The sequence below is a fragment of the Pollicipes pollicipes genome, unplaced genomic scaffold, assembly GCF_011947565.3.
Source record: "Pollicipes pollicipes isolate AB1234 unplaced genomic scaffold, Ppol_2.1 Scaffold_4881;HRSCAF=5763_pilon_pilon_pilon, whole genome shotgun sequence".
In the NCBI taxonomy this organism is placed as follows: Eukaryota; Metazoa; Arthropoda; class Thecostraca; order Pollicipedomorpha; family Pollicipedidae; genus Pollicipes; species Pollicipes pollicipes.
Genome location: NW_023596576.1, coordinates 41,059,817 through 41,080,976, shown reverse-complemented (window position 1 = coordinate 41,080,976; position 21,160 = coordinate 41,059,817). Strand labels below are relative to the sequence as shown.

The window sequence follows — 21,160 nt, the reverse complement described above, 5'->3', positions numbered from 1 at the left end:
AAGTGATTGTGTGGTAACATGCCCAGTAGCCACGTCCAATGTTGCGACTGGCCTGCCGTGGCGTGGCATTCGTGCCGGCCCCAGTGGTGCAGGATACTTGCGCTCAGTGTGTGACGAGGAAGTGTGGCCTCCGACGCGGCTTCGCTGGAGTCTGAGGCGCGGCGTGTGCGGTCCGCGGGCGCCGAGTGAGTGCTGACGCCCGGCCCCGTCCGTTCCGGCAGAGACGCAGGAGGGTGTGCGGCTGCTGGTGGCGCTGGCGGCTGCTGTGCACCCGGCGCTGGCGCCGCCGCTCAGCCGGCCGGTCGTGCAGCGGCTGCTGTTCACGCCGCTCTGGCCGCACCTGCTCGTGCTGTTGCGGCTGGCCCACCTGCCGCAGGAGCGGCGGCTGGCGGCGGCGCTGGCGCGGCTGCGCGCCGCCGGTGAGCGGCCGCCGGACGCCGCCAGCCGCCGCCTGCTGCGCCGCCTGCTGCTGGCCTCCAGCCCGGCCGAAAAGTGCCGGCTGCTGGTGGAGCTGGTGCAGGTGCTGTGCAGCACGCCCGACGGGCCGGGTGGCGCCGACCTGCTGCTGCCGCGGCTGACGGCGCTGCTGGTGCACTCTGGTGCGCCGCAGATGCTCTCCGAGATGCACTTCATCTCCGAGTTCACGGCCGACGGCGAGCTGCAGGGCGACCAGAGCTACTGCCTGACCTCGCTGCAAACGGTGCTGCTGTACCTGTCCGAGCAGTAGTGGCCGCCCGGTTAAGCGCGGAGTGGCCAGCCCGCCCCGGGGGGGCGCGAGTGGCGGACCGTGCCGGATCTCCCCACCAGCGCGCTGCTCTGACGGGCTCACCGGGAGCCCTTGGGGATCTACTGAGAGCCGCACCCATCGCTGTGCGCCTGATTCAGTGCTGCAGTCGTGTTTTTTGACGACTTTTGCGTGGCCACCTCACTTGTCGCGGGTTACGTCATGGACGCAGCTGTGTGCAACATCGTGCTTTTATGCTGGGCTTTCACGCGATTTGCAGGTGTGCGTAAGCTGCATTATCACTGAAGACGGTTTTCGCACGTTGAATATTCTCTACAATATATGAAGCCGCAGCTGACTGGATTGTGGACCGGCGAAGCCATCAGCCCTCCAAATGGCAGACCTCGGTTCAGCGCAAACATCAGTTCTCGTCCGGAGAGGCCGCGTCAGTCACGTCACCTCTCACGACTCCTGCACCGCGTCCGCTATGTATTGCATTTAGGTTATAAAATGACAGTCTGTCATCTCAGTCGATTGCGAGATACCTGACACGTGACTCCGCGAGCAGCTCGGTGCCGGCGGGGGCCGGCCGAGTTGCGGGCGGCCGACCGGCGGACGCCGCTCCCGCGCGGGCCGGCTACGACGAAGGCACGCACCACACACGCCACTCACCACACGCTACACACAGAGTATGCAAACCGGCGGACGGTGGCACCGTCGCCGTCGGGGGGGGGGGGGGGGGAGGCCGGCGGGGCCCCGAGTGACCTGCGGCCAAAGCCGGCCCCGCCGGTGGCTACCAGCCCCGCCTCGCGCTCCAGCCTCTCCGCTCACTCGACGCGCACCTTGAACACTGGCGAGATCTTCTGCGCCATGGCGTACAGCTGGTGGAAGTTCTGCACGGCCAGGTAGACGAGGCCGAGGTAGGCAGCGATGGCGGCCGTGGCGGCCAGGTCGAACACGGCCGGCTTCACCTGGTAGGCGGTCACCTGCCCGCGCGTGGCGTCGTACAGCACCCAGTCGGGCTGGCGACGGTCGGCGCTCAGCGACGACACGCGCACGTCGTGCAGGTCCCTGTAGTGGCGCCCCCAGCCACCCGGTTAGAGCGACGGCGAGCGCAGGGGGCATGTAACGTACGCGGCAGGACCGGGCGGAACGTCACACTATCAACATAGGCTGACCTGACCGGTGGTATCCTTGACACGGAAAGAGGTGCCGACTAAAAAATTCACAAAGAACAACGCGGGAATAAAAGTGCGCAAACTGGGACCGGTCGTAGAAAACAAAGAACATAGCTCCATTGCGCTTCTGGACAGCCTTGACGCCGAGACTCCGCGTGCCGGAGGATCAGGTCGGATCAGGCGATCAGTTGATCAGACGAGCGTCGCTGCCGATCGTCTGTGGCAGCGACCGAGAGCGGGGTCACGGCTGTGACCGAGAGCGGGGTCACGGCTGTGACCGGGAGCGGGGTCACGGCTGTGTCCGGGCGCGGGGTCACGGCTGTGACCGGGAGCGGGGTCACGGCTGTGACCGGGAGCGGGGTCACGGCTGTGTCCGGGCGCGGGGTCACGGCTGTGACCGGGAGCGGGGTCACGGCTGTGACCGGGAGCGAAGTCACGGCTGTGTCAGGGCGCGGGGTCACGGCTTTGACCGGGAGCGGGGTCACGGCCGTGTCCGGGCGCGGGATCACGGATGTTACCGGGCGCGGGGTCACGGTTGTGACCGGGAGCAGGGTCACGGCTGTGACCGGGCGAGGTCACGGTTGTGACCGGGCGGGGTCACGGTTGTGACCAGGCGTGGGGTCACGGTTGTGACCGGGAGCGGGGTCACGGCTGTGTCCGGGCGCGGGGTCACGGCTGTGACCGGGCGGGGTCATGGTTGTGACCGGGCGGGGTCACGGTTGTGACCGGGCGCGGGGTCACGGTTGTGACCAGGAGCGGGGTCACGGCTGTGACCGGGAGCGGGAGTGAGGCTTACCTCTGTAGGGCGGCCTTGAGACTGGCCACCACGTGATGGGAGGCGTCGGTGAGCAGCTGGGCCGGCCGTGGTACCGACGTCAGGTAGTCAAGCCAGCCGCGCACCGCCTCTTCCGAGACGGCCTGCGACAGAAAAAGAGGGAGGGTTCCTCAGCGCCCCCCTGGCCAGCACGCGCTGCCCACACCGGGTCCCTGCTGCGGCCCGACATCGGCTCTGTATTTCCCAACAGTTTGTTAAATTGATATTCTAAATCTCGGTAGGGGAGAATTGACAACGTTTGTCATCCCACATGCTGTCTGTGTCAATACCAAATGACAGTGGGCGTATCACTCCAAAAGAAAATAATTCAAATAACACGTGCAGCAGCACTGCTTCGGTACATGTAGGGTCCGACATTGAGTCATATACTGCAATTCATATTTTGATTCGAACGTACCACTGTCGGGTGGAGAAAATATGACACTCGTAGACTGTTGCACACTGCACCGAAAACGAGCATCCAAATATCCGACCTCAGACAAGCGACCAATCAGTACTCTTTCCAGCCATCACGTTCACAAGCCCTCGCGGACACCGCATTAGCCACGTGGGTGATGGCAAGACCGCCAGCACACATCCGAGCTGACGACAACTCAAACTGTTGACCGGTCCCGCGAGGTTCCGCGAGGTTCGCCGCGCGTGCTCACCATCTCGTCAGTGAAGAGGAGCGGCGGCGCGGCGGCGTGCGGCGGCGCGCGCAGGTCGAACATGACGCGCGCCAGCGCCTCAGCCACCACGCGCGTGTTGCGCACCAGCCGCGCCTCGTCCAGCGCCGGCCGCGTGTCGAGCAGCGAGCGCAGCGACGGGTCCCAGGCGGCCTGGCGGCGCCGGCGCCGTCAGCACACGGCGGCGGGGGTGGCGGCGTCACGCCACAATCCGGCCACAGCTGGCTCTGATCGCTCCCAGGGCCGGGGCGGGACTGCCCTCGCGCGGGCGCCGGCCCCACACTGGGGCCGACTCACGGATAACGCGCACTCTGCACAGTTTCCTACGCTAGCGTAATTCCAGGGCTCCCGAACAGGCTACAGCACCACCACAAAAATGGGCAGCTGAAATGACTGTTGAGCATCACATTCACAACATTGGTCGTTATTAATGCGATGGTCAATTGTTATGCCTGAGCCAACGCACGCCTGAGCCGCCTCATCTACTCCTAGCCAATCACTTTTGTTCCCTTCCGTGCCTGCCACGCGACCTGACCGGCGCCGTCTCGCGCGCCGCCCGGCGGTCGACCCACCTGGTAGTGCGAGAGTGTGAAGGCCGGCAGTCGGCGCATGCTGAACTGCTCGTGCTCCCAGGCGAGCGTGCGGTCGCCCAGGTTGATCTTCTTGTGCACCATGCTGACGTTCAGGCCGGGCGCAACGTCAGCGGCGGCTGAGCGCAGCGCCTGCGGGCGGCGGGGTCGGCGTCACGCGCCGAGCAGACGGCCGCTGTGGGCGCCGGCTGCCCGGCCAGCGCCGAGCTCGGCGGCCGCGGCGTCAAGGACGGCTCACGCTCACACGACTGTCGCAGCGGCCGGCGGAGGGTGCGGCGGGACTGAGCCGCGGCCGCCGCTCAGCCGCTGAGGCAAGTCAGCTACCCTCTGACCAATCGATCCGGTCAGTCACGTCACGAGTCCAGTGACGCCTCTCCGCAGACAATACTCAGGAGCGGGCGGGGCAGCTCAGGAGCGGGCGGGACAGCTCAGGAGCAGACCAGCTCAGGAGCGGGCGGGACAGCTCAGGAGCAGACCAGCTCAGGAGCGGGCGGGGCAGCTCAGGAGCGGAACAACAACAGCACGGGCGACGGAGCGGCCGCGCTACGAGCACACCGGCGACGCGAGCCGTACCTGGAAGAATTTGTCGCCCGAGCTGTCCGGCTTCGGCGGCTTCGACACGTGCAGGCTGAGCGAGTCGCCTTGCGCCAGGCTGTCCAGGCACAGCACGAACTGCACGCCCTGCCGAACGGACCGTACCGAGTCATCACATCACCCAGCGTGAGCCGTGCAAAGTGTGCACGAGCCAGGTCCGGCGGAGTGGAGCGTGCGACAACGGGCGACGTTTCCCGAGCAACGGAAGGGTTCATAGCGCCGCCACACGGCGTTTCACACGTTTGCGGGCCGGTCCTCATGGGCCGACCGCAACATCCGCTCGCGCCACGTGCTGAGCGCACTTCCGCACCGCAAAACCACGGCCGTTCGCCATCCGCTCCGGGGAGCAAGGGCAGCCTGTATCAGAGAGCAGACGGACTGGCCAGGGCGCCAGAGTCCGCGTCACGACAGCGGAACGGGGAGAGCGCGTGAGTACCCGGGCGTCCATCCCGCCTCCTGCCCCGGCCCGGCAGCGGCACGGGTCGGCCCAGCAGGCGTCCCCGCCCCCACCTGCGAGGCGGCCGTCTCCAGGCTGTCGCCGTGCTCGTCCAGCCAGTGCCGGCTGCCGGCGTAGTTCAGCTTGCCGGCCGCCGTCAGCAGCAGCACCAGGTTGAGCCGTGGGTGCGTGCTGCGGCTGCGGTACAGCTTGCTGAGCAGACGCGACAGCTCCAGCAGCATCGTCACGCCCGAGCCGTTCGAGTCGGCGCCCATCGAAAGCTCCTGGGGTAAGGTAGGCGTAGCATGACGCAGCGCGCGCGTTTGGCATGCCACCGACAGGCCGCGACAGTGTTGGCAGCGTCTGATGCACTGCGTGCAGACAGGCACGAGCGACACAAACACACATTCCTAATTCTGTGCACCTAGACTCGCCCTTTCTGAAGCGTACGCCACAGTTGTTAGCCCGAAGCCGACCACTTCGTGCCTGCCCGCCCCGCGCCCTTCGCGTCCCCGCGTGCCGCGCAGACCGGGACGTCACGCAGCCTTGGGCCGCGACCCGCTCGTCGACAGCAGCGCCGCCGCCACTGACCGGCGCGGCGGCCATGGCGTCGTAGTGGGCCACCAGCAGCACGGTGGGCAGCTGCTCCTCCACGCCGATGCCGTGCAGCCGGCCCTCGACGTTGTGCTGCTGGGCGGCGGCCAGCGGGGCGCTCTGGGGCCCGGCCGCCTCCAGCTGGAAGCCCGTGGACAGGACGGAGGCCAGCAGCGCTGCGGCGGAGGGCGGCACGTCGACCTGGGTCACGCTGGGTCACGTCGCATGCCAGGGCTGCGCGCAGGCTCCACAGGGCGCCATCCGGGTAGTGTCGCCCGCACAACATGTGGAGAGCGGCGAGGCTGGTCGTGGTGCGGCTGCGGTCGGCACATCCGATCCCATCCCCATCCCCGCCCCTCCGTTCCACTGCACGGCCACACGGCACCGCATCCAAGTGCTGATACCGGTAAGCGACGTACCGTAACCCCGTGGGCGTCAAGAGCAGTGGCTGCCGTGTCGTCTGTTCCAGTCTGGTCTAGCGCCTGCACCAGACAGCGGAAACCCTACCTCCAGTGGCTGCATCATACTCTCAGCATTCACACACGACAGCAGGAATACCGGCCTTGAGGCCTTGATTCTCTGTAAGGTATCCAACAGCGGGGCACCGCACTCGAGACTTCGAGCCTCCGTAAGGTACCCGACAGCCGAGTACGGTGTCTCACACGTCATGCGACAGGACACCACTCACCCGGCGTCTGTGCGGACCAGCGGGCCGCCGGCATACCTTCGGTGGCCGAGCGGGAGGCGGCGGAAGCGCTGCCGTGCTCGATGGACGCGTACATCTCGGCCGCTTCTGGCGTCTCCACGGCGAAGAAGATGGGCATGCCGAAGGACTCGGACATCAGGTACTGCTCCACCGACTGCAGAGTCTGCGACATCGTGATCCCCGGGCACGCCGGTCAGGAGAAGAAGACGTATCGGCTCACACAGCTCAGCAACTCGCGATACTGTTTCAGGAAGTGTTCCACGATTATATGGGGTTTTGAACTAAAAAGGCCATCTTGAAGGCCTTTCAGTGCTGTTTACAATCTTACCCTTGTTAAGACTTAAGCCCCTTAAGAGATACATGTCCAAGAAAACGGGAGCAGGCACATCAGAGAGAGTATTTCAAGGTCACCTTGGCCTTCGTGGCATCATAATGACGTCATTCAAATTCTGCCATTCCATAAGTCATCGGCGATCAAGGCCATGAAGAACATAATTGTCAAGGCGTTCATATCTGGCGTCGTGAGTGCGATTTTCAGATACAACAGCCGTCAATTGGCCCTCTATCAATGCTCCGCAAGGTACAATGACGTTATCAAACTATGACGTGTTGCGCAACATATTCACTCAACAGAAAATTTTGCTGTCTGAAGCAGTCACTTCCGCTTTAAAAAAAATACCCACAGGTTTAAGTGAGCTTGCTTCATCATACCTGATGCTTGCTTCAATATCTTTAAATGTGAAGCATTCCCTTTAACAGAAACTCAGCTGAGTCGTTACGGCATGACCAGCACCCCGAGCCCCATCTTCCGCCAGCCGTCATGAAGTGAACGTATCACACACCGTGTTGCATAATGGCCCACCACAAAGCCTATACACGTGCCTTCCGGACGTTCATTCAGCCTGGTGCAGGTAGTTCAAATATCTATCACAAGCATTATCACATACACAAAATTATAACAGTCCCTGTATGTGTGCAGACTCCAAGCAAAATAGGTAAAAGCACCTGACAGCATGGTTCGACCCTAAACCATGACTGACTGAGTCACTGTGAGCTGAACCACTTTCCTGTCACATGTAGCGCGTGGGAAAACCCTTAGCGGCCAAAGCGTCTTGTCATGTCATTGGGGCTTCACGACACAGGCAGTTACTGAGGCTACATGGCGCCGCCTGCCTCTCATCCTGGCAGAAAGGGCGGGCACCGCGGGGAATCGAACCCCGCACCTCTAGTTTCCCAGATGCGCAGTGGTTAACGCTGATGTGTTAACGCTGATGCGTTAACCACTACACTACCGGCATCCTCTATGTGCCCTCTGTGAATATTTAGCATGGAATGAGAAACACCACGAACAGCAAGCAAGACCACATGCTAATACGTAATACCTGGTATATATATATATATATATATATATATATATATATATATATATATATATATACGTATATAATACGTATATATATATACCAGACATGCCAGATTTGATAGAGTGATAGATGAGCACACCACAGCTCCCTGTCACATGCTCCCCACCTCACGGTGCTCCTTGGTTATCTGATGGAGTGCTTCTGGCATCAGTATCAGCAGTCCACCCGGGCCCTTCGCCAGGATGTTCTGCACGGACTCTAGCGTCAGCTTTCCAAGTCGTACTATAAGACACTGACGCGACGGCGTAGACGAGAGCTGAGTGGCTGCCTCCAGACTCAGCATGGATGAACGGCTTCCTGTAACATGAAACAGAGATGTCTTTGAAGAGATCAGGCTTGTTAAAAAAGTTTTGAACTACGTTTTTTTTACCTATGGCTGAGCAGATGATTTTGATCATGACAAAGTAGTTTGTCAGCCACAACAAAGTGCTAATATCAGAAATATTGTGCCTTCTGAGCTTTGCCTTCCACTGTACATTGCGGATTTAAATGTTGTAATGAAATCATGTGGTATTCACTTCCTGCTGGGCCAGTATCAAAGGAAAAAACAAAGCCTACAGTCTACAGAGAATGCCCTTAGAAAAAAGAAAGGCAAATAGTCAGTCAGAACATGGTGCAGCCTTCCAGGTATTTCATGAAAGGATGCCATTTTGGTAGCCCTAATCCATTTCAGAGGCCAAAGCTATAAGTAAGCCTCATTGCATGCTCACATGATATAGGACCATAGGCCACAGATGGTGCCAATCATTGTTTCTCACATGCCAGTCAGGTAAGGCCAGCAAGAGGCTCTTTTGGGTACAAGATAAGAAAATAATCATATTTAAGTTTTCTATATATTTCATAACCATATTCATTTCACTCTCTTGAACTTCATCTTCATCATATTTTCCTGAAGTCATTTCTGCACGTGGCTGTTATCATTACTAGAAAGACCAAGAGTTAAGAGAATCTTGTCCAGTCTATCAGCAAACTCTCAACTTAAGCAAAATGGCTGAACAATATCATCAAAATTTAACTATATCTAACCACAGATACATGGTTCAAGCAGCTTTTCGCAAGCAGCATTTTGAGAGCTGCACTGCATGCTTTCCAGATGTTTTGTTTATATAAATGTGCTCAATTTATCCGAGCATTTCTGCAACATGGCCACAAACAAATCCATGTGAACCATGACTCATATGAGAAGGAAATTTATCATACCTGAATTAATTTCCTTAAGTTCTAAGACCTTTGGAAAAGATAGTTTGAAATGCATACTTATATTCAGCACAGCACATAGAAAGAAACACATCAATATGTTCCAGGACAATTCTGAGCCCATGTGGTGCCTCCACTGTGATGCCAGTTCACTCACTGTGTCCGCTATATTTCATACAATGATATAACCATCCTGAATAAGACACCACCCGGGTAACTATGTGCACTGCATAGGCTACAAAACATTAAGGACAAGATGTTAAGAAAGTTAAATGCCATCTTGCAAGTCAAATAACTCACAATTAGGTGGTTAAGTGACAATGAAACAATTTCCTTTTTTGAAAACATGGAGTATTGTTAGAATGAGGGTAGTCCTCATTCACCACATACAATTACTAAAACTGCCAGCTATCAGCCAGCTTTAAAAAATCCATGTGAAATGTCATTTGCAAATGCAATACCTCCCAACCTCAGTACTATTTTTAGAAGAGAATGCCAAATTTAGATACTAGTCTGCAAACTATGGAAATATGCCAAGAAGATGTGTGGGCACACAAAATCCTGTCCTACATATAACAGCAACTTACACCATTAAGCACACACTTGATTAACCTTAGCCCAAACATCATAATAAGTCATCAGATTTGGTTATTTTCTGCAATCTCACCATGTTTGTACTGTTAACACATTATGATATGCCAATTCAATAATTTCTGCCCCAATACTTTTATACTTGCACACAACTTGCAAATGCACCCCTCTCTGGCCAAATGAGATCCTAACAAGCTCTGCCATAGTTTGCAGACTGTTTTATGTGATAACAACACAATGAATATCACACACATCAACTGAAATGGCCATCATCATAAATCACTTTTTATGGCAATTATCACAAAACTGGACCTCAACCACATCATAGTAACATGCCATCTATTTAGGCATTTATTGATTGTAGTTTTGCACTTCCTCTGTAACACAATGAATCAGCATCTACTATAATTCTGATCAGATAGTCTGCTACCATTCTGGTTGCCCCATGCAGCACGAACAGTCTTTTAGACAAGAGTGTATGTTAGCATGCTGACTGGAAAAAATTACAGTTGGCTTTATTTGTGCACCAATACTGCCTAGCCATAAAAGGATGTCTCTGTGATAGAAATTATTTCACAACTGATGACAGAATTTCCCTAACATAAAACTCACCGAATGAAGAACCTGACAGATCGAATTGCTGAAGCCTGAAGACCGGTATTTCGTGTGCGCCACGAACGGGCGACGTCACTAGGAGCAGGATAGGAACAAATGCAAAGAGTAACCAGTGGAATCTAAATGCTTCCAAGACATCATGAAGCTCCATTTCCACGATATCACTGAGTGCTGTGAATTATTGCTAAGTAGTAGGGTGGCTCAATGGGATACGTCCCTTCACCCCACCACAGCAATCACAACGTTGCCTGCTGAGTGATCGCTGTTTCGACGCGGCGAGGAAATAGTCACTTGCGATTCGCAAGTGCCGCAATTTTAGCTGCAAAATTTTCCCTACCATTCTCTCCTGTATCATGAGCTTAGTGCATATAAACAACACATTTAAATTATTGATCCCGATTCAATGAGAATTAAAAGACAAAAAATATTAAAGTTATCAAAATCTGTCGAATAACATCAGCACGGCATGTGCTGTAAGAGCCGTGGTACAAACTTCTTTACAGTCCATAGCACCCAAATTAATCTGGTAGCTTTTCCACGAGAGGCAAAAAAAGCTGCTACAGAGAGAAGGGAATGCGTTGCAATATCGTGTGATTAGAGGTTTCTTTTGTGTGAGCAGCGCTTTGTGTAAAATAGTCGGCATAGGGGTTATCGGGTTTCTTTTTTCAAAGCGTCCCCTTATAAGATAGGGAAGACTGATTGAAATCCTCGTGAAAGGTGAGAGAATAAAATGATTGTACCCCTGTTATGTGAAAGTCGATTTGTAGAACATCTTACTCTGCGGCGCATTGGTAGCGTCATGGGGGAATTACCTTGTATTTATGATTGCCTTTTTGCTGCTGTGTAGGCATAAATGGCATCTCTGAATTATTTGATAGAACTTCTCATGCCGTTGATGGTGCCATGATTTCTGAAGCACTTACATGGGTTGTTTCTCTTTTCTGCCTGTATGCTTTGTTGCTGGGCTCCCTTTAGAGTGCAGCACGTTGCATTTTCTAAGTTCTTTATGTATTGGGTGTAGGTATACATTGGTACCTAATGTTAAAAAGAGCATTGTACATCATTTATTGGGTTTGATGCAGAACATGTTGTAGATAATCATATAACAGGTAGATTCATGCTCCTACCTTACAATTTTAATAATAAGGATAGCAAGGTCCTGATTGTGGCACACACTGCCACTTTGACCCCTCCCCCCCCCCCCCCCCAGTGCTGTTTCTGTGGTACCATTACATGGTCACAATATTATGGCTCATCAAGAATGATAAACATGCATGGGGCCAAGGTTACAGTAACAATGCAATGAAATACATTACTGATGTGTAGGTATGTTTATAAAACAGCTGAGAAAAGTTCAGAACATAGCCTAAACTAGCCCAACCTAACCTAACCTGATCTAACCTAACCCAACCTAACCTAACCTAACCTAACCTAACCTGACCTAACCTAACCTAACCTAACCTAACCTAACCTAACCTAACCTAACCTAACCTAACCTAACCTAACCTTCCCACCCTATCCCCTTCAGCCCAGTGTCCCATTGGTGCCCATGTTCCATGCCATATACGTGTAATGCATTAACAATTTTTGTTTAGCCGCCCAGTAATGTTGTGATCATGTGTAGCAATAGTGCCAGGGTCGCAGTTGCTGCATGTTTGCGGCTCTCTGATGTTTGCTATTGTAGTTGTTTCAGTTCCAAGCTAAGAATTAAGACAACCTATTTAATTATTAATTACCATATGTTTTGCCTTAAAAAACAATTGATGTACAATGCTCTTTTTTAACATTATGTAGCAGTGTTTACCATGGCCATGTATGGTACTTTAATGATGCTCTTAAAAAAGTCCAGAAAGTCTTACTAAGGAGAGTTTCCTATAGCATAGAAAGTTCTAATTTAGGCATGCAACTGATCAGCTATATAAGTCCAAAATTCCTGAACATGCTTGGTCTTGTGTTTTTCTACATCACACCACAAAGTTGTGCTTTAACACACTGATTACAAAAGTACCTTTGAATGGTACTGAGCTGTCCTTTGATGTATGTATTGGACAAGGTATAACTTAACTATGACACTGTAAATAAGAAGAAAATCAGTGAAAATGTACCAAGTAGGCAAAAAGAAATATGATATGCTCAAGTATGTACTGATTTTATCAGTGTTATTGGAGTAGGCATGATCTTATTTTTATGATGATAAAATGCACATTGGCTTGGAGGTACTTTCTCCTGGAACTATTGGTTGTATGATCCTAGGCTGTGCCATGCACACCAGGGGTGTAGTTAACAATTCAGTCAGGGGGGCTTCATCCCCACCCAGGTTGGGCTGCAGCCCCCCCCCCCCCCCTCCCTCCCCCAATAATTGGTCATTCTCTCTCTTGCTGTATATAGGAAGGATGACCTAAGTTGATAGGTTATTACCAAGCTGAGTTTTGTTATGTTGGCTCGAAGTATCCCAGTGTCACCAACTTCTTCACTTCACTCTTCTTCAACTTCACTCTGAGTCATATGTCTGTCCAACTGTGCCTTGAATATGCTTGTTATGGCAGAAGGCATCTTGGTAGGTTCAGTACTTCAATAATTTATGGCTTCTTCCTGGGCATATCTGCACCTGTGCAAGTCTGCCAAGCAGGTATCTGATAAGACCGCAAGGATGTATTCCTGGGATGTGACCGTGTTTTTGTTCTTACAAGCATTTTCATCGGAGGCACTGGCATGCACCCCTTTTTGGAGTTGTGTGTGTTCATGATGGTTAGAGCATCTATTATACTGTCCTGAGTCATGTTGATGGTGTCTTATGTCTGCAAAGATGGTCCTGGCTCTTTGTTCCTTTGCTCCTGTCCAGGATGGACAGTGTCTATCCTACAGTGCAGCCTCCAGAGCCCCTTTGTTTGGTTTTGGTCAGGATGAGCAGTATCTGTAATCTTAATTCTGCCTCAGCCCTGCTCTTCCTCCCCCTCCCCCCCCCCCCCCTCCCCCAGTGGTCTGCCACTGGCCAGATGTGGGTGTCAGTAACATAGCCTCAGCATCAGCCTCCTGTAATATGATCCCTGTCTCAGCCCCCCCCCCTCCCCCCTCCCCCCCAGGGATCTGTCATGGGCAGGATGAGGGTGTCTGCAGTGCAGCCTCAGCCTCCTGTAATACTATCCCTGTCTCCATCCCCCAGGGATCTGTCACTGTCGGGAATAAAGGTGCCTGTAATGTAGCTTCAGCATCCTGTAATATGATCCCTGTCTCACCCCTCCCCCAAGACATCTGTCACTGGCAGCATCAGGGTGCCTGTAATGTAGCCCCAGCCTCCAGAATATGATCGCTGCCTCAGTCCCCCCAGGGGTCTGTCACTGACAGGATAAGGGTGGCTGTGACACGGCCTCTTCCTCCGAGGTTGCCTCGGCGACGGCCGGTGTGGGTGACGCGTCTGCTGGCCGCCAGATATGATCCCGATGTCTCGTCACCTGGGCCAAGGCAGTCAGCAGACGCGGCAGACGGAGCTGGACGAGATATGGGGCGACCTGCTGCGCGGCATCGAGCAGGTGTACAGTGGCCAGTCGATGGGCCGCGAGCGCTACCTCCAGCTCTACACCCTCGTCTACAACTACTGCACCAGCGTGCAGCAGCAGACGCAGCCGTCCAGTTCGCGCGCCTCGTCGGCCAAGTCCAAGAAGAGCAGCACGTGTCACAGTGGCGCGCAGATTGTCGGCCATGAACTCTACAAGCGACTCAGGGAGTTCTTCAAGGGGTACCTGATGAGGCTACTCAAGGTGAGCCTTCGGTGCGTTGTGTGGGCGTTCGCGCTGGATCCCGGTGCCCAACGAGTGCTTGCCGCCGCCCGGCTCGCTCCTCTCGGGCTGCACGCCGGGAGCTGGCGGCGGCCGGCCGACCGTGATGGCGGGCTCCTGATCTCGCCAGAAGGGGCGTCCTGAGCCGATCCTGTCTCGCGTGAGGGGAGTACAGGGTCGCCCGTGCTGACGCCGCCCCGTCCGCGGCCCGCGTCCGCAGGGCGGCAAGGAGCTGATGGATGAGCCGGTGCTGCAGTTCTACACAAAGAACTGGAGCGAGTACCAGTTCAGCTCCAACGTGCTGAACGGCGTGTGCGCCTACATCAACCGGCACTGGGTGCGGCGCGAGCTGGAGGAGGGCCGCAAGGACATCTACGAGGTGTATCAGCTGGCGCTAGACACGTGGCGCGAGCATCTCTTCAAGCCGCTACACAAACAGGTGGGTCGGCGAACCACCAGCAGGCACGTCGAACGTAGCCCTGGTGCGCGTGATTGGCAGCCACGTGCAGCCGGCCGCTGGTGGGGGCAGCCGGGCTCGCGGGCTGCTGTGCCGACGGTGGAGTTCTTTGTGATCGGTGGCTCTTTGTCGCGGTGCCAAGGCGCTTGGCAGGATGCGTTGCGCGGGCGGGTAGTGCGCCGCGCCGAGGAGAGGGGGGCTCTTGGAACGGCAGGCCGCGCTTTTTGTCCGGAAGCTATTTTTGTCCGACTGCCCGCAACCGCCGACGGAGTCTGACCGTTGCTGCAACGGATTCAGAATTTCCGTTAACCATTTGGAGCCCATTTTGTTCTGACTGGCATTTGTTTTAACGTATATCATGTGTGCTACTGTAAGCCTTTTAAACGTCATTTCGTCCTTAATGGCTTATGTGATAATGCACATCGTGTGTTTTTCAGTGATGGTGCTTCAGAATGTATTGAGGCGTCACACATTCACGACACACCTTACCACCTTGCACCAAATCCCGCAGTGGGTCCCTTCTGTGCCGTCGGCAGCCCAGTGTCACAATGGGTACACGCTGTGGCCCGCTGCGTGTCGCGTCAGTGTCTCTGACACACTAGTGACGCTCGCTCGGCCGCGGCCGTTTTCAGGTGACGAACGCCGTGTTGAAGCTCATCGAACGGGAGAGGAACGGAGAGACCATAAACACGCGGCTAGTTAGCGGCGTCATCAACAGCTACGTTGAGCTCGGTAAGAGCTCCGGGCGCTGCCTCGCGCCTCGTACCGGTCGGCAATCGGGACACGCATCGGTGCGCTGGGCCAAATTGCTACAAGCCAAGTGTCTCGGCACCTGCCTGCGTGTTGTAAATTACGTTGGAGCTCGCCGCGTTGGCGATGTTTCGGCGCTGCGCTGCGGGCTGTTCGCACACCATTCATATCAGCTCTGACGCGGGGTCACGCAGCGACTGACTTCGCCGTGCGTCGACTGTGCGCTGGCGTGCTGCGCATGAGGCCCGGCCCAGGTCGGGTCGGGTCTGGGCGGGTCATGGAGTGCCGCGGCTGGATGACCGGCGCCGGCCCGTCGCAGGTCTCAAGGACGAGGAGCCGGGCCCCAAGGGCATCAACCTGTCTGTGTACCGGGAGTCGTTCGAGAAGGTGTTCCTCGAGGACACGGAGCGCTACTACACCCGCGAGAGCACAGAGTTCATCAGCCAGAACCCCATCACCGAGTACCTGCGCAAGGTGAGTGGACTCGGGCGCCGGCAGCGTCCAACGGCGGCGGCCAGCGGCTGCTGTTCCGTGCCGCTAAACGACTCCAAATGGCCAAGACGCTTCATGATGCTTTGTATGTTTGACGGCGCATGCTCGATTTAGCAGGTGGCGTTTGAGGCTTGAATGGCTCGTTTGATCGCCGAGCTGTGTGTGCATCCATTCTAGCACCCAGCTCCGTTAATCTGCCACGCCAGACACGTGTACGGTCGACGTTGCATGAGGTAGCTGCTCGAGCTGTCCTTTAATTGACATCTCCTGACCTCCCGCCAGCGTGGGGCTGCCTGACGCCCCCGCTATGTGGTGTCGTGACATCGTCTTTACACAGTGACCCCCTACCTCATCATCGGCACGCACATGACCTCTCCTGGCGTGCTGCTTATGACCTCCGTGGACGGGGACCCACGGCTCTGCCGGGCCGGTGTCACGATCCTGCGCCACGCGGTATACCTGAGGTCCGGCCGCTGGCGCGGCCCCTACGGCGCCTCCCCATGGCCCCGATCTCTCCTGATGCTTCCCGTCTCAGCGGTGCCTCCCATCGGTGCCTTCGTTCCCATGGTCCCAGCAGTGCCTCGCCGCGGCTCGAGTGGTGCTTCCCGTGGCTCCAGCAGTGCCTCGCCGTGGCTCGAGTGGTGCTTCCCGTGGCTCCAGCAGTGCCTCGCCGTGGCTCGAGTGGTGCTTCCCGTGGCTCCAGCAGTGCCTCGCCGCGGCTCGAGTGGTGCTTCCCGTGGCTCCAGCAGTGCCTCGCCGTGGCTCGAGTGGTGCTTCCCGTGGCTCCAGCAGTGCCTCGCCGTGGCTCGAGTGGTGCTTCCCGTGGCTCCAGCAGTGCCTCACCGTGGCTCGAGTGGTGCTTCCCGTGGCTCCAGCAGTATCTCACCGTGGCTCGAGTGGTGCTTCCCGTGGCTCCAGCAGTGCCTCGCCGTGGCTCGAGTGGTGCTTCCCGTGGCTCCAGCAGTATCTCATCGTGGCTCGAGTGGTGCTTCCCGTGGCTCCAGCAGTATCTCACCGTGGCTCGAGTGGTGCTTCCCGTGGCTCCAGCAGTGCCTCGCCGTGGCTCGAGTGGTGCTTCCCGTGGCTCCAGCAGTATCTCACCGTGGCTCGAGTGGTGCTTCCCGTGGCTCCAGCAGTGCCTCGCCGCGGCTCGAGTGGTGCTTCCCGTGGCTCCAGCAGTGCCTCGCCGTGGCTCGAGTGGTGCGTCCCGTGGCTCCAGCAGTGCCTCGCCGTGGCTCGAGTGGTGCTTCCCGTGGCTCCAGCAGTGCCTCACCGTGGCTCGAGTGGTGCTTCCCGTGGCTCCAGCAGTGCCTTACCGTGGCTCGAGTGGTGCTTCCCGTGGCTCCAGCAGTATCTCACCGTGGCTCGAGTGGTGCTTCCCGTGGCTCCAGCAGTACCTCGCCGTGGCTCGAGTGGTGCTTCCCGTGGCTCCAGCAGTATCTCACCGTGGCTCGAGTGGTGCTTCCCGTGGCTCCAGCAGTACCTCACTGGGGCTCCAGCGACGCCTCCCCTAATGCTCCCCGTCCCAGCGGTGCCTCCCAGCGGTGTCTGCCTGTGGTCCCAGCGGTGCCCCCCCCCCCCCCCCGTAATGCTCCCCCGTCCCAGCGGCGCCTCCCACCGGTGTCTGCCTGTGGTCCCAGCGATGCCCCCCCCCCCCCGTAATGGTCCCCGTCCTAGCGGTGCCTCCCAGCAGTGCCTCTCCGTGGTGTTTGCGCTGTCTGGCCGCGCTCGGCCGCTGACGCGCCTCGCCGGCCGGCCCGGCAGGCGGAGCTCCGGCTGCAGGAGGAGCAGCGCCGCGTCCAGCTCTACCTGCACGAGAGCACGCACGACAAGCTGGCCTCCAGCTGCGAGCGCGTGCTCATCCAGCGCCGGCTCGAGACCCTGCATGCCGAGTTCCAGAACCTGCTCAACGACGACAAAAACGACGACCTGGAGCGCATGTTCAACCTGGTGTCGCGGTGAGTATCACCCGCCGCGCCGCCGCGCCGCGAGGTGACTGGCGTCCGCGGGGTACTCCGGCTGCCTTGTGGGGGTTGGGCGGATTGTTTGTCCTGTGTTTTCGCTGGCTCTCAGCGTCATCCTGTTCTGTTACCCATGCTTTCTGAGGATTGAGGTCGTGTGGCGCGTCCACCGAGACTTCTTTATATCACGCGACGTATAAAAGTTCCGCTGGTCACCAGCACTGAAGACCCATTCTCGCAGAATCGCTGGTGGCGATTACGACGACGGGTGATGTTGCGCTGCGCGTGCTGGCGTTGGCCGCGTCTGCGTCTGACTGTGCGACCCCTGGTCCCTGTTCCAGGATACCGGACGGCCTGAGTGAGCTGAGGACCATACTGGAGAACCACATCGTCAACCAGGGCATCCAGGCCATCGAGAAGATCGGCGACGACGCCTCGAACGTGAGCCCCTCGTCCTCGTGTGCCGGACACTACTGCCCAGTCATGCCGCTGGCGGCTCTGGTACCCCACAGCCTACTTTGGACATTATAGGAAAACGCTCCTAACACTGCCTCATCTTGAAAATGTCAGTTGTGTTCGCTTATGACAGAAAGTAACCGTACATAGGAGTGAAAGTGTCGCCACGTGCTGCATTTCACTGTAAAATAATGACCTCACGTCAAAAATGCTCAGGCTGCGCATAGTTATGGGCCGAAATGTTCCTGGCGCACGTGTGATATCGCTCGGTTAGGAAGACGGTGACGCTACTTTGCGCTCATCTAGTTCGGTTGCCGTGATCACCGTTTTTGAGATGAACAGCCTTGCCTGGAGCGTCCTGTCGCTGTTTGAATGGGGTGTCAAGCTGGAATGGGGAGGGATGTCTGTTTCGCTTGCCGATATGGTCGGTTGCCGCAGCCTTCGTCCTTGTTCTGGGCAGGACCCCAAGGAGTACGTGCAGACGATATTGAACGTGCAGCGCAAGTACAATGAAATGGTGCAGGGCGCCTTCAAAAACGACGCGGGCTTCATCGCGGCGCTGGACAAGGCGTGCGGCAAGTTCATCAACAACAACCCCGTCACAAAGGACGCCAAGTCGTCGAAGAGCCCCGAGCTGTTAGCCAGGTGCGCGGTCGGCGATGCTCGGCCGCGGGTCGGCCGGCCGGGCGGACCGGGCGGCGCCGGCAGGTCTCTCTGGCAGGGGTGGGGCGCTCGGCGGGACCACTCAGAGGTCGTCCGCAGTAGAGATCCGACTGGAACGGCGTAATTGAGTAACGGCTGGCTAAACGGCTAAAATAAAAATGGCTCAAATGGCTAAAATGAAAAACGGGTGCAGCTCCGCAGAGCAGTTCAGTGGTGTGTCATGGTTCTGGAACGGCGGGTGCGCCTTTCGTGTTGCAGGTACTGTTGTGTGTCGTGGTTCTGGAACGGCAGGCGCGCACGTTGTGTTTGTGTTGCAGGTACTGTGATCTGCTGCTGCGGAAGAGCAGCAAAAACCCGGAGGAGACAGAGCTCGAGGACATACTCAACCAAGTGGTGAGTCGGGAGCGGGGGCCGTCGGGGGTGCGTCGGGAGCGGGGGCCGTCGGGGGTGAGTCTGGAGCGGGGGTCGTCGGTGGTGAGTCTGGAGCGGGGGCCGTCGGGGGTGAGTCGGGAGCGGGGGCCGTCGGGGGTGCGTCGGGAGCGGGGGCCGTCGGGGGTGAGTCTGGAGCGGGGGCCGTCGGTGGTGAGTCTGGAGCGGGGGCCGTCGGGGGTGAGTCTTCTGGAGCGGGGGCCGTCGGGGGTGAGTCTGGAGCGGGGGCCGTCGGGGGTGAGTCTTCGGGAGCGGGGGCCGTCGGTGGTGAGTCTGGAGCGGGGGTCGTCGGGGGTGAGTCTTTTGGAGCGGGGGTCGTCGGGGGTGAGTCTTTTGGAGCGGGGGCCGTCGGTGGTGAGTCGGGAGCGGGGGCCATCAACAATGAAGCGGGGGGGAGGGGAGGGGCTATGGGGTAGAGGCCGTAGGCAGTGACCTCAAAGCCGGGGTGTTATAGCATGAAAAATATCGACATCCCTGCCACCCAAGTGGCAGAATATTGGAACACTGTGACTCCGACCCTTGTCTCCAAAGGCTCCCGTCTGCTGATGTGCATGCGGACGTGACCTTGGAGCTGGGGGCAGGTTTTTCCCAGCGCGCGCCGGCAACAGGGCGTAACCACACAAAGGCGTTGATCGTCATCAGAAACCGCTGTTTAATATGTGTTGCGTATGGTGAACACCTTATGATGTCATTATTCCCTTTGCAGATGTTGAAATGGAATTTCTGAGTGCCCGCGACTTTGGTTGATTCATGATTGTCGTAGTTGGACAGAATCATGTAGCTCTTCTACTGAGGCGTTTTGCTGTCATCTACTGACACCGCAATACGTTTGAGAGTTAACCCCAAATTAAAGAACTCGCTTGTGGCGTCGAGCTCACCAGATAAGCTGACTCGGAAGAACACAAAACCGTCATCATTGAGTCACTTCCGCCGACGTGTTCACCAGTTCCTTGTGCATTCGTTCCGTTCGTACCCTACATCGTGCACACCGCCCTTGCAGATGATCGTCTTCAAGTATATTGAGGACAAGGATGTCTTTCAAACCTTCTACAGCAAGATGCTGGCTAAGCGTCTGGTGCAGCAAATGTCGGCCAGTGACGACGCCGAGGCCTCGATGATATCCAAGCTAAAGCAGGCCTGCGGCTACGAGTACACGTGCAAGCTGCAGCGCATGTTCCAAGTGAGTGTCCGCCGGTGGGCAGAGCTGGCGGTCTTGTGGGTGGCGAGGCTGTCTTGACGACGGTGGGCGCGTCGCCGCTGTCGCGCGCTTCCGGGCCTGCTGGACGGGCCGCGCGGCTCCGATCTCACCGCCGGCGGCCGTGCCGCCCGCAGGACGTGGGCATATCGAAGGGCCTGAACGACGACTTCCGGCGGCGTCACAGCAGCGCGGCGGACAGCAGCCAGGGCCTGGACCTGGACTTCAGCATCCAGGTGTGCTCGTCCGGCTCCTGGCCCTTCACGCAGTCGGCCACGTTCCTGCTCCCGCAGCAGGTCAGTATGCTCGGCCGGCCGGTGTCGCTCCGGTCCGGGCTGTCCTCCTCCGAGTGTTGGCAGAGATACCAGCCGTCAGCGTGGTTTTTACAGTTCGAAAATTCAGTTTAGTTAAGTTCACAGCTCAGATTGTTGGCAGGAAGTGTTGCGCACAGTTTGGTCGCTGTAGAAATTCGCTGAATCTCTTTGTGATGGGTCGAAAAAGTGCGTAAAAGGGACATGGTACGAGGCTGATTGTTCCGTTAGCCACTATTTTTGCCTTGGTGTGCCCTCGAGTGCAATGCCATCAGCGCCATCTTGCAGATTCAGCGATAGTTGTTTCTTGCGTTGTGTGTGATGAAGCTGCTCGCTGCGCTGTTTAGAAAATTTACGCAGCTTGTGCGTGAGGCTGTGTAGGACTGCGATAAGCAGCTGATGTGCCAGGTATGCACAGGCCCAACACACAGAACGCAGGTACGTGCGCACAAGCCATGGCATGTGTACCTGCCAGCCGGACACAAAGATAATTAGAGAAGTCGCAACGTTCCTCAAACTGC

At 57.0% G+C, this 21,160-nt stretch overlaps 2 protein-coding genes across 2 annotated transcripts; one reads left to right on the top strand and one right to left on the bottom strand.

Moving 5' to 3' along the window:
* Positions 1-1,196: 1,196 nt before the first annotated feature.
* Positions 1,197-10,392, bottom strand: LOC119101078 (nicalin). Its single transcript, XM_037224332.1, has 10 exons — positions 10,147-10,392; positions 7,853-8,043; positions 6,341-6,485; positions 5,614-5,792; positions 5,097-5,306; positions 4,566-4,673; positions 3,975-4,124; positions 3,385-3,555; positions 2,699-2,820; positions 1,197-1,795 (listed from the first exon to the last, which is right to left on the bottom strand). Exons 1-10 carry the CDS (start codon positions 10,298-10,300, stop codon positions 1,552-1,554), a joined length of 1,674 nt encoding a protein of 557 aa, XP_037080227.1. The 5' UTR covers positions 10,301-10,392; the 3' UTR covers positions 1,197-1,551.
* Positions 10,393-10,720: 328 nt separating this feature from the next.
* On the top strand, positions 10,721-20,624 carry LOC119100844 (cullin-1; the record flags this gene model as incomplete). The annotated part of the gene is given in 11 exon segments (XM_037224007.1): positions 10,721-10,866; positions 13,579-13,907; positions 14,146-14,364; positions 15,015-15,114; positions 15,452-15,606; positions 17,389-17,582; positions 17,927-18,026; positions 18,502-18,686; positions 19,022-19,097; positions 20,134-20,313; positions 20,466-20,624. Coding segments are annotated over 10 exon segments (1,695 nt in total), but the record flags the coding sequence as incomplete, so codon positions are not given.
* Positions 20,625-21,160: the final 536 nt, after the last annotated feature.